At 39.7% G+C, this 17,502-nt stretch overlaps 1 protein-coding gene and 2 long non-coding RNA genes across 4 annotated transcripts; all 3 read left to right on the top strand.

Annotated features, from left to right (window-relative positions):
• The first annotated feature begins 1,470 nt into the window (after positions 1-1,470).
• Positions 1,471-3,055, top strand: LOC311253808. The gene is made up of 3 exons (XR_014621926.1): positions 1,471-1,641; positions 1,770-1,886; positions 2,973-3,055. It is a non-coding gene; the product is annotated as an uncharacterized lncRNA (long non-coding RNA).
• Positions 3,056-6,776: 3,721 nt separating this feature from the next.
• On the top strand, positions 6,777-9,257 carry LOC311253809 (uncharacterized protein). Its single transcript, XM_084384278.1, has 9 exons — positions 6,777-6,880; positions 7,016-7,174; positions 7,355-7,399; positions 7,509-7,601; positions 7,698-7,772; positions 8,497-8,561; positions 8,660-8,762; positions 8,885-9,001; positions 9,106-9,257. The coding sequence occupies exons 2-9, from the start codon at positions 7,154-7,156 to the stop codon at positions 9,211-9,213; spliced, it is 627 nt and encodes a 208-aa protein (XP_084240404.1). The 5' UTR covers positions 6,777-6,880; positions 7,016-7,153; the 3' UTR covers positions 9,214-9,257.
• Positions 9,258-9,943: 686 nt separating this feature from the next.
• On the top strand, positions 9,944-14,215 carry LOC311253802. 2 transcript variants are annotated; one of them, XR_014621921.1, is made up of 7 exons: positions 9,944-10,030; positions 10,157-10,254; positions 11,501-11,576; positions 11,791-11,945; positions 12,177-12,287; positions 12,425-12,539; positions 13,517-14,215. It is a non-coding gene; the product is annotated as an uncharacterized lncRNA (long non-coding RNA). The 2 variants fall into 2 exon arrangements; XR_014621922.1 differs by having other exon boundaries at positions 9,944-10,254.
• The last annotated feature ends 3,287 nt before the right edge of the window (positions 14,216-17,502 follow it).

The raw sequence follows: 17,502 nt of genomic DNA, 5'->3' as shown, positions 1-17,502 counted from the left end.
GATCAGCGCTAAGCCATTACCCATAGTTCAAGTGTGTTGCGTGAGGTCAGTACCACTCTTTGATACCAGAGACAGTGTTTACCTGATGACTTGAAGACATGGCTGGTAAGTTTTGCTCGCATACAAGCTCTCACAAGGAAAAAAAAAAGTGGTTTCCATGATTTTACAGTATTCCTTACAATATTTAAGTAGTATGCTAGACTGGCAATGGAATTACTCTAACTGAAAAAAAAGATTAATATCACAGGAGTGGTCTGACCAGTGTGAGAGCATGCATAAAGCTGCCTTAGAAAATGTAGTGGACACAGTATACCCCCTCTTTTATGGTGACATGGGATACTCCAAAAGATGGGTGTTCTTCTCTATATACACTGGCCAGATGGATAACTGGTGCAAATGTGGGCGCACTAGAGTAACCTTTGACTCAGTGTCTGGTAAGTGGAACTGCCAGTGTAGAGGGACTGGGAAATCACATTGTTGTCTCCACCGCATGCTGGCAATGTGGTGGATCTTTCAGGAATCCCCAGATCTTCTCCTGCCTAATTCAGACATCCTGATAAATGACATAGACGATCTGGAAACAGAAATACACATGTTGGAAGCTGAAATTTCAGCGTATGCCGAAAATGACAGAAATGTATGTCAAATGACCAACTATTTGTATACTAAAAAGAAAATCCCACCACTCCAGGAGCTACCAGTGGATCTCAGAAGTAAAGAGAAGGATCCCCCCAATGTTTTCTTTCCAGAAGAGACCACTTGCCCATATTGTCCGGGACCCACACCACCAGATCTACTGCCCTACAACATCATTACCACTCAGGCAACTGTTTATGGCTACACATACATTAAAAAAGGCAAGTGATGTTGATAGTTTAAAAAACATGCATCTGTTTCTGTCTGTCCTTTCTGACTGTCTGTCTGTCTGTCTGTCAATCATTATGTTACACATACTGTACATATTAAGTCTTCATCTGTGTTTGTTTGTCATCTTGTTTCATTTGACCCTAAATGATCTACAGGTATCTCCGTGGCCATCAAGCAGTGTCCCATATGCAAGAACCATGTGCGTTTTCAGGACTACAAGTCTGGGTTCCACAATTTCAATGACCGTGTCTTCCTGACCCTCCCGTTATGTGAACTTCTGCTTTCTGCAAAGTGTTAATGTTTAGAGTGAAAATCTTTATTGAACGTCATCTGTCATGCAAATAATGATGAACTACTGCCAGGGGCCTTTGGTCTTTATTTTAAGCTACTTTTCATTGAAATTAGACACTATATAATGCTTTACGTGTTATGACATCATTAAATGTACTTACTCTCTATTTTAAGTTGTCGTTGAGGTTATTGGTAACAGAAAAGTTATGTCTCAGGACTGTTGTGTGTGACAACAGCAATTGGATGTATTTTTTTGACTCAGGTTTTTATGCATTTCTCAGAACAAAACCGCTCCTGGTCGCATGCCGTCAACCCTGTCATTCTTCAATGACAACCGTTTCCACCACCAAACGGTTCGAAGAGCTTTACACCACTTTCTGTCATTGACAGACTTCAGATTCATGTTCAGTTGTTACCAGTGTGGGGACTGCCCTCCAGTTATTATCGCAGATGCAAACTGGAAGGTAGCCTTTGACATACCAGGTGAGCCTGCAGTGTATACATGAACATCTAACTAAACTTAGTGTTGTTTGCAATTATGCTAATTATCAAGAACAGCTATTGTTTATATCATTCTACACTGCTGTTGCTAATATGATGACTTTTTGCAGTCTCTACATTTAAGAGGCCTGATCCAGAGGTTCTCACAGAAGAAGACCTCAGCATCAACATCAACAGCGCATGGGAACAGCTAGACAAGGAAATGATCGCCGAGGGGTTTATATCAGGTTAGTTTATTGCATTAGACATTTAAAGTTCCTATCCTAGGCCCCATAACCACATTTACATGACAAGACAAAAATGGCTCAAGGAAAGGGGATGGGTTCGTCAAACAGAAACTGTTAACATTTGATTTACATTGTTCTTGTACGGAAAATTGAAAACACTTTTGGCATAACTTTGATTTGTTTTTATAAGCTCCAAGTGAACTTTTGTGAGGTAATTATTAGCTTATCTGTGTACCTTCATATCAATCAATTGCCTATTCTGAAACGAAAACTGGAAAAAAGAGTGTTCTTTTAATTATGGTTTGTCGTCTAATTTGAAAAAGGGAGATATCCTCGCGTTTTCACAAAATACAACATAGATTTTGTAGAATAAGACTCAATTTTTTTTATCACTCACAACCCTCATTTTTCTTCTAAGTATGCATCCAAAAGAATTGAATGGCCTGTACAGAAAATTCACACTGTCATCTCATCACTTGCCTGTGGCCAAAATTATAATCAAAGCTAGACAGGACTATACATACCTGTTATAAAAGTTTACCACATTGTTGCTCGCTTATGCCACAAGAGGGAGTATACCCTTAAGTGAGTTCTGTCCAGAGTAAACTGTTATTCACATAATTCATTTGATATAAAAAGTGCATACAGATCACAGCCATCAGTCCACAACAACGATCATGAATGCTTCCAGTACACTTTTTGCTAGAAATGCTCATTTAAAATCAGCCCAATTTCATATTTTGTAGTAATGAATATAGGACTTTTCTGTTGGCTTACTGCACATGTACTGATTTACATTTTATTTTTGGGACCAAGGTGCTGTCTTCTGTGTTGTTATTTCTTTGAGGGGATTTGTATGTTTTCCCTCATTTAAAGTCACTTATTGTGCATTTTAAGTTTTGTCAAGGTAGCCAGGACTGTGAGTGAGCTAAAGAAAAAACACGTTATTCAGAGTAACCGGAAAACAGTACAATTGGATTGATTTTACATATCACACGCAGTACACAGGCCTGCATATCTGTAAATTACATAGAGTATGTTGTTAATGTTAATGAAAGTTATTTTTATCATTTAAAAATATCCCAGGTACATCAACTAGAAACCCATATGAGACCAAGACATCATACTCAACATTGGCTCCTTGGATGGGGGAGGATGTTAGAAAGGGGGACATGCCGCCAAAAACAGAGGCAAAGAAAGGCATGAAAAAAAGAAAAGAAGATTCAAAAGTGCCAGCAAAGCAGTTGGATGAAGACACGATTCTGTCCCTGCTTGAATTGAAGAAGGTGTGTTATATTGAAAATGTCAGTAGTTATTTTCGTCATTTATATTGTCTAAACAATGTAATACAAAAAAACTACTACTGTCCAAAACACCCACAGCCTCTAAAGAAAGACCTGCAGGAGGCCTGTAATGCACTTGGTGTCAGTGATGAGGGATCTGTCACTGACCTCGTGAACAGGTTGGAGGAGCCCGTCAACTTCAAGGAAGTGTACCCGAAGCTTTTCTTGAAGCTGCAAAAGACTGGAGGTTAGACTTCAAAATGAGATGTCTTTAAAATGATTATGTGTCGTTGGTCTTTTTTTCTATGTTTATGCTTTCTTTTATTATTTACAGGTGGAGTACTGCATTTCTCTTGCCCTCATGGACTGGTCTACTATTTGAACTTTTTGTTCTGGACTGAGTCCGCTAGGGACCATGTTGATGGTTTGCTTAGTTTTAAAGCATTCCCAACATGCTATATCTCAGATGTGTCTGGCCAAGTTGCCAGACACATGAACAATCGAAGCAGGGCAATTGTGTCCACCAACCACAGACAATTTGGCAAGTGCAGCAGAAAAGAAACTCCAAATTGAAATGGCCTGGGTAAAAAACCTCAGTACACATTCCCCCTTACAACCACCAACAAAAAACGATGACCGATGGATACTGCCCCATCCAGTTACCAAAACCACTGAGAGGTACGAATTGTACGACCGTTTCCACCAGAAGAGACCAGAGGAAAGTTTAAGGAGTTTGAACTTGTGCCCCAATTTACGCTCCAAATCTGTAGCAGAACAGCTGAATTGCGAGTTAGCAGCTACCAGGTACTCGCTCACCCAAATGAACGAGGTACATTTCAAGCAGACAGTGAGGATTTTGTTGGAGATGCACAACTGCTGCATTAACAACAAATTCCTTGATGACATCAGTAAAACTGTCATCCGTGCCCCTGACATTGGGTCCGCTGGGCACACTGGTCTTCAGGTCTTCAGGTTTGTTTACATGTTTTCAACAGTGGTCAAATCAAATCAAATCAAATTTTATTTGTATAGCCCAAATTCACAAATCACAGTTTGCCTCAGAGGGCTTTACAATCTGTACAGAGACGACACCCTCTGTCCTTCGACCCTCGATTCGAGTGAGGAAAAACTTGCCCCCAAAAAAAGCCTTTTTAACAGGGGAAAAAAAAAATGCGGAAGAAACCTCAGGAAGAGCCACAGAGGAGGGATCCCTCTCCCAGGACGGACAGACGTGCAATAGATGTCGCATGTACAGAGCAGATCAACGAGATCACAATGTATACAATTATAATGGATGGTTGACAGGAATGAAAGCACATAAAGAGGCATCACAGCAACAACAATGCTGGAAATGTGATTACTAGTGATAACAGTAGTAGTGGTTAACGGTAAGGATAGTATGTAGTAATGCATTACAATAATAGTAGTGGAACGTATTAAATGCGGACTCCTAAATATCAGATCCCTGTCATCGAAAGCTGTATTAGTAAATGACTTAATTTCAGACTGTAATATTGATTTATTCTGTCTTACTGAAACTTGGCTGCATCCTGAAGAATATGTCAGCCTGAATGAATCGACTCCACCCAGTCACATTAATACTCACATTCCTCGAGGCTCCGGCCGAGGAGGTGGTGTTGCAGCTATTTATGACTTAAGTCTGTCAATCATTCCTAAACCTAAATTAAATTATAACTCATTTGAAAGCCTTGTTCTGAGTCTTTCACATCCAACGTGGAACACTTTACAGCCAGTTCTATTTGTTGTAGTGTATCGAGCACCTGGTCCTTACTCAGAATTTTTATCTGAATTCTCTGAGTTTTTATCAAGTCTAGTCCTCAAATCAGATAAAGTAATTATTGTAGGTGATTTTAATATTCATGTGGATGTCATTAATGATAGCCTTAGTACTGCATTTATCTCATTATTAGACTCTATTGGCTTCTCTCAGTGTGTACATAAACCAACTCACTGTTTTGACCACACCCTTGATCTTGTTCTAGCTTATGGTATCGAGATTGAAAATCTAACAGTTTCTCCACAGAATCCTCTTTTATCAGACCATCACTTAATAACTTTTGAAGTTCTATTACTGGACTACACACCATTAGGCAAAAACTCCTTCACTAGATGTCTATCTGATAGTGCTGTAGCTAAATTTAAGGAAATTATACCGCTGGCACTAAATTCAATGCCATGTCTTAATATAATAGAGGCTGTAATACATCTTTATGTACTTTCACTCCTGTCAACCATCGCTTATAATTGAATACATTGTGATCTCGTTGATCTGCTCTGTACATGCGACATCTATTGCACGTCTGTCCGTCCTGGGAGAGGGATCCCTCCTCTGTGGCTCTCCCTGAGGTTTCTTCCGCATTTTTTTCCCTGTTAAAAGGGCCTTTTTTTTGGGGCAAGTTTTTCCTCACTCGAATCGAGGGTCGAAGGACAGAGGGTGTCGTCTCTGTACAGATTGTAAAGCCCTCTGAGGCAAACTGTGATTTGTGAATTTGGGCTATACAAATAAAATTTGATTTGATTTGATTTGATTTGATTTATGTAACAGAGATATGACTAATATTAGCGACAGTAGTGGTGGGTGTCAGGCAGGGCCATGGCAGTAGGCGCATCCATGATCAGGCAGGGCCATAGCAGTAGGCGCATCCACGATCCACGACCCAGGCGCGGCCAGGATCCATGGGAGCCTGTAGGACTAGAGAGCACAAGGACTCCGGGGAAGAAGTGAAGTCAGTGACATGCAGAGATGGGGCATGTATACAGGCATAATGTATACAGATGGAGAGGAGAGGAGGAGAGAGAAGCTCAGTGTGTCATTTGTCCCCCGGACTAGGCCTATAGCAGCATAACTAAGAGCTGGTCCAAGACAGGCCTGGGCCAGCCCTAACTATAAGCTCTATCGAAAAGGAAGGTCTGAAGTCTACTCTTAAAGGTAGAGAGGGTGTCTGCCTCCCGGACCAAAACAGGAAGATGGTTCCACAGAAGAGGAGCTTGATAACTGAAGGCTCTGGCTCCCATTCTGCTTTTGGAGACTTTAGGAACTACAAGTAAGCCTGCGTTCTGGGAGCGTAATGCTCTAGTTGGGTAATAGGGTAGTATGAGCTCCTGGAGATATGATGGTGCCTGACCATTAACAGCTTTGTAAGTGAGGAGAAGGATTTTAAACTCTATTCTTGATTTTACAGGGAGCCAGTGCAGAGAGGCCAATACAGGAGTAATATGATCTCTTTTCTTAGTTCCTGTCAGTACACGTGCTGCAGCATTCTGGACCAGCTGGAGACTCAAGTGGTGTGTTTAGTATATGGGAGTAGAAATATAGGAGTTGTATTATAAAAAACATTGTGACACTATGAACCACCCGCACAACTATGACAGTGAAAAACTAAAAGTATCTGTATTTCTGTGATCACAGCACACAGGATGCAACCTATTGCATTGCTCTTCCATTATTTAACAACCGAGGACATGCAATACACCCTTACATTATAAATAACACCGCTGTTAAGGAATAGTGCCTTTATACATGTGTAAAGACCAAATAATAATATATGCCTTTCAATATGTATATTTTCAGTGAAAACATCTGGCAGTGGGACACTGCCACTTCCACCGCCACCTATTGCTGTTCCAGCAGACAAGGTCCAAGACATCACTTTTCAGGCCAGCAACTACTGCATATCTGAAGAGGACAAGGTTAGTAGCTGCATCTGATGTTTTTCACATAAAAACAGTTTGAAAATCGTACAATGTGAACATAACTTTTCTCATTTTGTACTTCCATAATGATTATGAATTGTATAAGCTAATAGAAAACACTGCTGTTTGTAGAGCACTTTGAAAAGTCTTCTAACTGGATCTCGGGACGAAAATCAAGTTTTGACTAAAATCGGGAGAAACTTCCAGATTTCAATAAAAGACATTAAGAGTGTTTGCCCTCTGGATTTACTGGACGACACCTCATGGACGATGCCGTGGCTGACAGATGATGTGAGTATGACAGTACTGTTAACATTATTAAATCTATTAAGACGTATATGTTTACAGTCAGACATGCAGTCTGACTAAAGATAAATGCTGTGGCTCATGTCAGTGTGCATTCAAGTGTGTGGTGACAATTTTTATGTGCTAAATCCTGCAAAAACTGATATCACCATCTTTTTTATTCAGGCTGTCAATTTCAGAGTGGCACAGATTACACGGGCCTGCAGTAAGGTAATATGAAGTACTTGTGTGTATGCTTTTGTCAATTCTGAACAAACACAACATCCTCAGTAAAGGTAGGAGACAGTAACACTTATAAATCTTTATCCCCACTGCACAGTCTGTGAGTTTGGCTCACTTTGACAACATTCTGTGGAGTCGGGACTGGATAAGAAATGGCCATGTCCAGGACAAAACTGTCAAACACTTAAAGGTGGGTTTGCCATTCTTGAAAGATGTATGTCTTTACAATCTGTCTTTTTAACATGGACATTTAATACTGAAATCGCTATTGTCTCCACTGCACTAGACTGCAGACCGAATATTTCTGCCAAGGTTTGTGGGTCACAGCACTCCTGAGACTGGAAACCACTTCATCCTTTGGGTAGGCCAACATGACAGCACATCAACCATGTCATAAAAATGATGTTAAACACATGTATATCAATATAATTATTCAAAAGAGATGCTTGGACCATGTTTGCTGCAGCACAGTGTTAGCAACATGTTAAATTTGTGTGTAATTTTACTTCAAGAATTAAAGTGAACAGCAGGTAAACAGTAGCCAAAGTAGTATAAAAGTTATCACCCAAACATGCATTCAGAATGAAGAATGCAATAAACATATGATGCTATATTTGAAATACTATGCAAGAAATTTTGAACACTAATATTAATAAATAACACAAATAATAAGTGTAATGTGAGACATTTCATCAGTTACTAAAGGGGAGTTTTGCATTCCCCCATGGTAGTTGAGCTCATATTTGACATGTAAATATGCATTTTTATCTTTTAAGAAGACAATCATATTTACTCAAGTCCAGCATAGAAATATAGGTCTCACACAGTGGACATGCTGCAATAAAAAAGTCATAGAACATTAGGTTTAATTTGTAATGATGTACTGTATAATTGATATGTTATTTTGTATAGCCTTAATGGTGTGATAAGACAGAGACTGATGGACAATATATAAATGTATAAATGCACCGATAACTTGGTTAGAAGTTATCACTGTGGCTATCAAAAGCATTACTTTTTCTCTGTTAGACAAAACAAAAGATGTAACTGCAGATATATGTGCTTCTGGTATCTTTATGACTTAGGTACTAGACTTCTCAAACAAAGAATTGAGATTGTACGATTCTTTGAGGATTCAAACAACAATGAGGTGAGAAGTGAAGACACAAAATTCAGAGGGTGGTTCAAAAATTTAGGCAAGGGAATTACTGTCATAGAAATGTGACCCCTTATGTTTTGTTATCAAAGTAATGTCTTCAGAAACCACGGAGGGCTCAAGGGATGGAAGGTCACATTCCCAAAGCAGTGGAGGCAGAGAGACCATGATAACTGTGGGATCTTTGTGTGCTCGGTAAGTAAACTGTTTCAGCTTTGTTAGGAGCTGTCATCATTTGTAAAACACACAAACAGGATGACAACAAGAAATAACTGTCTTGTATGCCATTTGTGACTATGTTTTTATCCCAAAAAAAGGCAGCTGAGAATGAGGTCCAAAACAGAGATGTCAGCAATGACGATCTCTCCCTCAACCAGTGTCGAACTCTAAGAAGACACAATGCGGCTGAGATGATAAAAGGCCTGAGTGTTCAGGTCAGATATATTAAACTTTTCGCTTAAAGCCAATGTTTACTCAAAGAGAATTCAGAGTAATGTTATTTATGTTTTTATTTTTTTATTTTTTGTCATTCACACAGACTTTCCCACTCACCAAAGAAGACCTGGAAAAAATAAAATTTGAGGAGGACAGGATTCAGCAACATGTTCCATTAAATAACCTAAAATTTTTTTTTTTTAAAAACTAAGAAAATATCTCAAATAATTTGCTGTAATTTTATTGTTCTGTCATTACTGTATGAAATATGACCATAATTTGTTGAACAGTGATGTTTTTAAATTGTGCTAGTAGTACGGTACTTTAGCAAGCTGACTTTCAAAGAAATTACAATGTTTTTAAGTGTTGTCCTCCAGCTCAAAAGTCAATTAGGAACATTTTCTCAAATACATGTCTTTGCTATATGGCAATTACAAGCCGACCTCATAGTTCATGCTTTTACTTCTTGCAGGGATAAAGATATTGTGGAATCCACCCAGGCAGACAGCATTTTGACTGACAAAGAGATCAAGGTATTACTGACAGATTTCCCTTTTTGGGTTTGGGGTTTGGTTTGAAAGAATAATGACATCCTTTTTCAAACCTGACATGTTGCTTTTTAAAGGTATTTGGACTGATTAAACTATTTTGTATTCTCAGTGTTTGGAGATAGATCTTCTGTCAGGTCGCATTCTGTCAAACAGAATGTACCTGTTCAGGAACACAGGATACGACCCAACACTGAAAGCATTCTATGTGACCACCTGTCTGTTTTTGACGACATAAAGATAAAGATTATACATGCATGTAATGCTAATATATTAATAAACACCTTACAAATGAAAAAAATTGTTCATGGTGTCTCTACGTATGAAACGCATACAATATGAAAATAAAGGCAAATATTAATGTTGTCATTATCAATATTTCAGACAGGAGAACTCATTGTCAGGTTAGAAGGGCTTGTTGCCAAACAAGTGGCTGTTGCTGAAAGAGATGCCTACTTAAATGAGGTCATTTTGCCAGAGGTAAGTACAACATATACTTTTGTGTCCAAGTTAGACAAATAAAAAGTTAATTATTTCTTGCCCGGGGGATTAAATGAATTGTGACAATAAAACCACAATGACAAATAAAAAAAAAAATTGTTCCAGGTAGTCATCGAGTGGCTGACACAGCGGTTCAGTATCTGCCGGTATGAAGCAGAATGTATTCTGCTAAGTACCACCTTTTTGTGGAACAAGATGGAATGGTAATGTATTAACATTAAGAAATAGTATTTGCAAGTAAGTGAAACAAAGATTGTAGTGAGTGGTAAAGCATAGGGCAATATTTCAAGTCTGTCTTCTATTTATATAGCGTTACCCATCCAAATTTGTCAAATCAAGTGGATATTTGATAACAGTAGTCCATTTTTGTATAAAAACATTTACTGTGTAAAAGTGTCAATATATTTTTTTAAAACAATAGAACGTCTAAAAATGGCACAAAAATACACATCTCAAAATAAAAAACATTTTGAATTTCTAACAGAAGCCCCCAGAGCAATTTTGAAGAAAATAAAGTCTATGTCATTTTCTAATACATTAAGCAATGACATTATTGCAGCATCACAAATGTCACAAATTAGTATAGTGATCAACAATCATCCCGTACCACGAGGTCTCGCGATATAAAATCGTTAAGCTATTTTTCGTGGAGGTTAAAAGCTGTCTTGCGATATGAGTAGCTACAGAACAAATGCAGAGCGGCAGCTCGTATAACAGAGTCTGACGTTCAACTGGCAACATTTAGAGTGCTTGGTGGAAGCAATAAGCGGCACACGGTGACAGACAAGACGGGAACAACATGTAAGCACTATTATAAGCACTAATACTACAAAATAGTGCCGTACACTGCGGCTAACATGAGCACTATGCAAAGACACCCACAGATAGCATAGCCGAAGTTTTACAAGCATCTGCGAGTGACTGCGAGCTTTAGATGCTAAACCATGGTGTTGCTACTGTGACCGACAATTTACGCGAATTGTCGTTGTAGTTGTAGCCAGCTGTCTTTATCACGCTTGAACAAAAAATTTGTCAGTCTATGTTTGCACTTTAAGTATTGAGAGACTATTATTATTATTATTATTATTATTATTATCTATTAATTTCTCATTTGAATTTATGGAAAGGAGTTCAGTAACAAGGTCACACGTTAGAACTGAAATGACGTTCATTACAAGATAAGAACTATTTAAAACATTTCACGATGGATCAGCATTGTTTTGCATTTTGTGCAAACACTATTTTTTAGTATTATTCAAAGTTGTCTTTGCAAATAGTGTTCAAAAAACGTCTCATTCTCGTGAACCCAAAATCATGTAGTGTCTCTGTCATGAGCTGGGTGTATCATCACACCACTGTTTTTCAACTAATCACGAAAGAGTTCAAGTGCTGCAGTTACATATTCAAGCTTCCACAAATAAACTTAATGCCTTTTCCATGACTTGGCAGGTTGGAAAGTGGAACTGCCCCAGGTGCCAAATGTGTGCAGACAACAGGAGGGCCTCACACAACGCACTTTGAGGAGGTACTTTATTATTCAATGATAACTACAATTTTTACTTGCATAGTAATTACCAGTCATAAGCGATCATCATCATTCACTGACATTTTGTGCAACCCGACACATCCACATATATGCCAAAAGGTACAAAGTACATCAGTGTTCTAATTTGGATAAATACTCAAGTAAAGTTTTGGTGCAGTAATTTTTAAAATTTTATTTGAATTTGTCTGCACAGCTTTCTGATGAACTTCTTGTGGAGGTGTTTCTGGAAGTCGTCCTCATGGAAGGAGACATGGCCATCGCAAAGATTGCACTTGTATGCAAGAGGTTTAGGGACATTGTATCAAAGTAAATGGTTCCGGAAGAGAGCACATTACAGATGGCTACAAAGTAAGTAACAATAACGTAAGCAAATGTATATACAGTGCCTATAAAAAGTATTCCCATAAGCTTTGGCTGGTGAAGAACCCGGGCAACAGTTGTTGTATACAGAGTCTCTCCCATTTCAGCTGCTGAAGCTTTTAACTCCTTCAGAGTAGTCATAGGTGTCTTGGTGGCCTCCCTCACTAGCCTCCTTCTGTGTTTTAATTATGTATTAATGTCTTGTTTTTTTCTCAATAGGTGTTGTGAATCTTCAAAAGTTTTCTTCTGCTTTTCAAGAAGAACTCAAAAGCATGTACACTATTGAACCTTGCACTGCCTGTGGATTGCTATACAAATCCTTCCCTGGAGGTATAAATGCCAGTTTTCTGATTCATAACAGTGCGCTCGGTTGCAGTTTTTTGGCTTTGTTGAGCTACATTTCATATCAGCAAACACTTGTGTTGTAATGTCAACCTAAACTGTTCATATCTCTCTTCTTCTTCAAGGATATATTGGGCAAGGGAGGAGAGGAGAGAGTCGTGGGTACTACAGTGAGCCACCTCACCCAGCGTTCTGTAGCCATACCTGCGCTCCGACAGAGGAACCAGGCGATTAAAACGGGTAGGAAACATTTGTGCACAACTGGACACAACCTGTTCAAACTCCTCCCCTCTGGTAAGCGCTATGAGCTCTGTACGAGAAACCCAGTGGTAGAAAGAGTACTGAAAATCTGTGTTAAAGTATGAATACAGTTACATTACTAAAATATTACTCAATTACAACTTCTGGTCTTAAAATCAGAATCAGAATGAGAAAGAAGTTTATTGCCAAGTAGGTTTTCACATACAAGGAATTTGTTTTGGTCTCGAAGCTACATGTGCCAAACAATAAACAATAAATAGACAACATGATAACGAGACAGACAGAACCATAAGTGATAACAAAGTGAAAGAGATATGGTGTCAGTGGGGGTCAAGCAAGAGGTAAGGGTCATTTTCAGTGTCAGCGTCAGTGGGGGACCCGGGCATTGTTTGTGAGGCCAACTGCAGTCTGCAGCCAACTGCAAAAAAATCATAAAATACTAAGCATTCTTCTCAAACGCTACTCAGTATGAGTTACCTTTTTAGCGGTTGATGTTTCACACATTATCTATAGCATTATCTATATGCACGCTGTTCAGCCCAGTGGTCATGGTCACCTCTCCAAACCTGTGCCTGCAGCAGAATTTTTGTTTGTCCACATAGGGTTTTCATTGGCCCAAAACTTCCCACAGGCCATGACTGTGATTAATAGTTAGATCAGTCACAGTGTCTATAACCCTCTAACACCAAAACAACCATTTCTAGACTATATTTTTGTAGTTTGAAGTCACTGTTTTTAATATGCCTCACACCTGTTACCATTATCCTTTCAGTGTGTCATTGTCAGGCTTAATGAATCTCTCATCCCTAGTGTAGTACTAACGGTTCATTTGTGTTCTGCCAAGAAGAAAGCAACGAACTAGACTTTTTTGTAAATTTTCTTCAAGCTTTTCTGCAAGCTCTGTTTTTTTCTGCCCCCCTCACTCTCTCTCATTTCTCTCCTCCTACTTTCACCAGGTCTCTCTGCTGAACCATTCACCCTCCAGCAACTAATCGTTCCTGACCTGTTCAACAATGGTTATCTGTTTGTGTTATGGAGAGTTTTTGACAATAAAAAATGACTACACCCTCTAATGTTTGTTATGTATTTTACCCCCGTCCAATTAGCCTAAAATACTCATAGAAACACATTTCATATACTAGTAAGTCTATGTAACTAAATCTTCACTCTCAAGCAAATGTTTGAATTAACAGTAATATGTGGTGTAAACAATACATATGTGGATTGTCATTTCAGACTATCTGAAGGTGGATCATAGAAAATACCCCAATACATTAATTTCCAACAGTTGTTTGATACAATGATTCAGACTGAATTTTTTATACGAAGTAATGTATTGTTGTGTTCTCCTAGTAAAGGAAGCCTGTCAGTAAGTATTGTTTAGTTGGTTGGCTCAAAGTTTCTGCTATCGATTAGTCAGACTGGCTACGGTGGCTGGGCTAACAGTAGCCATGTTAGCTAAGGCTATCGCTTTCATTAGCTTTAAGTAGTGTATCGGCCCAAATTTAGACATATTACTTTGCTATCATATTGCAAGAATCCCACGTGTAATTACTGTCTATATGCCTACATCCCACCAACATAACATCCAAAAGAAACACATAACACATTGCCGTAAATAAAGGAACGTAGGCTAAGTTAGCATTGTCAAAAAAGACTACAACAATGTATACATTTACGGCAGCACTTGTCGTAAAACCAGCCCAGTGGCATTACATTTGCATATCCATCAGGGGACGGTACCCATCCAACAGTCTCTCAGGAGCATAACGCTCTCTAGCGGCACACACCGTCATGTGTCGGTGGAATATCAGCGGCATAACAGCGGCACACCACTCCGAGGAACGGTAAGAGTCTGGGGATCGGTATAAGCCGCTGAGCAGCAATCGACATAAATTTGGCCACCTCTCCGAGGAACGGCATAAGGCTAGGCATCGGTATAAGCCGCTGAGCAGCAATCGACATAAATTTGGCCACCTCTCCGAGGAACGGCATAAGGCTAGGCATCGGTATAAGCCGCTGAGCAGCAATCGACATAACTTTGGCCACCTCTCCGAGGAACGGCATAAGACTCTAGGCATCGGTATAATGCAAAAGTTTTGCGTCTACAAATTTTTATTGTTGACATAATCGATTACGTCGACTAATCGTTGCAGCCCTATCCAACACAGGTTTGTACAATCACGAGGGCCAGAGGACGTGGTTTCAAAGAAATATACTTTAACAAAATGGCTTAAAATGACCTTAAAATAAAGGAGGGTTGCAGGGTTAGCTGACCCAAGGGGGAATATGCAGATAGAGCCACCACACTGGCAAAAGAAACAATGGTGAGCTGGGGCTCACCATGGCGGCAGGGAACTCAAAAAGGGACAAAATCCAAACTATAAACCAACAGTGCACTGCAACCAAAAGACTGTGTCAAACACCACCACCAGGGGAGGACTGCCACTCGCTTGGGCCTCAGCACCTGTTGTAAAACAAGAAAAACACAAAATTAACACAAGGCACAGTGTGGGGACCTCTGGGGGAATCTACGGTTTAAAAAGCAAGAAAAGGAAACCAAATACACAATTAATCAATTAATTAATACCAAAGAAACCCAAAGAAAATATCAGAACAAAATAGAAATATTTTATATATCACAAAAAAAAAGGAAATAACAAATTCAGTTTACAACTAAGGAATTTAAGAAAATTAACACCACAATATAAACCAACTTAGGTTTGGATCAAATATTAAACAAAGAAAGAAAATAATATTTTAACCCAAAATCAGCTTAATGCAATAAAGACAATCTAAACCATTAGCAAACAAATAATAAACTAAGTGCAACCTAAATTAAATCCACAAAACAATCTTTGATATTTAAATCAATAAAGGAAAATAATGTGTTAAATCAAGAGAAGACAGGTGAGCCAACTCTGCTGGACTCGGACTGGATTTCGTGGTGTGGGCACAATAATGGCGTGACGCCTTCGAACTGGGCCTGAGGCTGTAACCACATACAGTGACCTGAGACAGTATGACACATCTCAGTCCACCCGGAGCCGAGCCAGGACAGCAGCAACCCTTATCATGGTGGCCGATGACCGGAACGCACCAGGACGCCAAATGGATAGATGCAGAACTAGGAGAATGGGGGACCGCTGGTTACGGCAGCCTCGCTGCACAGCAAAAGAGAATGTGTCGCAACTAGGGCAATAAGTGAAAAACTGCAGCAGCAGACAAATACGAGCAGCATACCTCTGAGCTCTACTGCACCCAACCTGCTCGCGCCCGCCGGCTCACTGTCGCTCCCAGCACTGCAGCGGGAGGATGAAGCCCAAGAGCCAAATAAATTTGCGATGAAACAGCAGATAATAAAGGGTACCTACCTTAATAACACGACAGGGAGACACGGACATGCACGCCGACCAACACGCCAGACTCACCGCACAGCAGAAGCAGATCGGGAGAGCGGCGACCAACACACCTGGTTTTAATCACCCGCAGCGCTGCCCCACATTAACCTGCGCAGGCTGGCACAGCGCCATGCAGTGACCAGGGGAGAGATGGCTCACCCGGCCACATCACCCTGTTGCCGAACATGAGGGAGATGATGGACGAAATGCGCTCGGACATCCTCAGTAAGTATGATACCACCATCTCGGCAGCAGTTAAGAGAGATCGTGGCGGCTTTGGAGCCCTTTAAGAACAGACTTGCTTTATATGGCGAATCGATCACGGACCTCGAGCGCTCAGACAATGCTCACGACATGGAGCTATCCGACCTCCGAGCTAACGTTAGCAAGCCAACCGCCACTGTTGACTCCCTGTCAAAGAAATGCGAGGACCTGGAGGGTCTTTCAAGATGGAATAATGTTCGCTTAGTTGGCCTGCCTGAGGGCACAGAAGGTCCTCGTCCTACCGAGTTTGCTGCCCAGCTCCTACAAGACATACTTGGTCTTGATAACAAACCTATGCTGGACCGGGCCCATCGCACTCTACGCTTTACATCACAGCACTCCTGACACTATTTAGCATGTTAACTTGCTATTGGGCTGCTACTGTTACTGGTCCTGAGGACTACACTTGCCATTCATCCTGGATGTCATGTTTTCTTAATGTGTTCAGTGAACTACAGTTCTGATATGACACCAATTTTTTTATTTATTTATTTTTCTTGTTTACTCCTGCCAGTCTTGATTTTCTTCAACAAGGCTCATGGTGACCACTAGGGCTGGGCGATGTGGACCAAAAGTCATATCCCGATATATTTAGGCTGAATATCGATATACAATATATATCCCGATATTTTTTCCGCAAAGTGAGAGCAAATGTTCAGTCAAAGCCAAATATGACATGTCACAAGTAGTTTTATTGAAACCGGCTATTTCAGTAAACAGTTGCAAAATCAAATGAAAAAATAATAAACGGGTTTCTTCACCTGGTTCATGAATAAATGCTCAGCTGTTCAAATACCAATAAAATGTAAACATACTGTATAACAACAGGAGTACCTTTTTTGAAATCAAAGCTCCGTAAGGTGCACATTTAAATAAAAAAATATCTTAAATGAAAATAGCCTATAAAATAAAACAGGCCAATCTTTTTCTGAAATAAATATATTTATATGAGTAAAGTACAATATCAAAATTTTTTTAGTTTGACAACTATAAAAGGCTTATTAAAATCAAATTACAGATTTTCTTCTCTAACAAATCCACAGATGCAAATAACGAACATTACAAAAGAACAAAATATGACAAACACTAGTAAGGGCAGCATTTAAACTCACCGGCCACTTTATTAGGTACACCTTGCTAGTACCGGGCCTTCAGAACTGCTTTAATCCTACGTGGCATAGATTCAACAAGGTACTGGAAACATTCCTCAGAGAGTTTGGTCCATATTGACATGATAGCATCACGCAGTTGCTGCAGATTTGTCGGCTGCACATCCA

This window comes from Pagrus pagrus, assembly GCF_965226575.1.
Source record: "Pagrus pagrus genome assembly, contig: HAP1_SCAFFOLD_47, whole genome shotgun sequence".
Lineage (NCBI taxonomy): Eukaryota > Metazoa > Chordata > Actinopteri > Spariformes > Sparidae > Pagrus > Pagrus pagrus.
The sequence above is the reverse complement of the archived record's forward strand: the minus strand, read 5'-3'. Positions and strand labels throughout refer to the sequence as shown.

Bases quoted from the DNA above. Each gene is read 5' to 3' on its own strand.
- LOC311253809 (XM_084384278.1), top strand. From the start codon at position 7,154: ATGCCGTGGCTGACAGATGAT. The intron at 7,602-7,697 runs GTGGGTTTGCCA...CCACTGCACTAG, and splicing joins AAACTGTCAAACACTTAAAG to ACTGCAGACCGAATATTTCT. The intron at 8,562-8,659 runs GTGAGAAGTGAA...TTGTTATCAAAG, and splicing joins AGGATTCAAACAACAATGAG to TAATGTCTTCAGAAACCACG.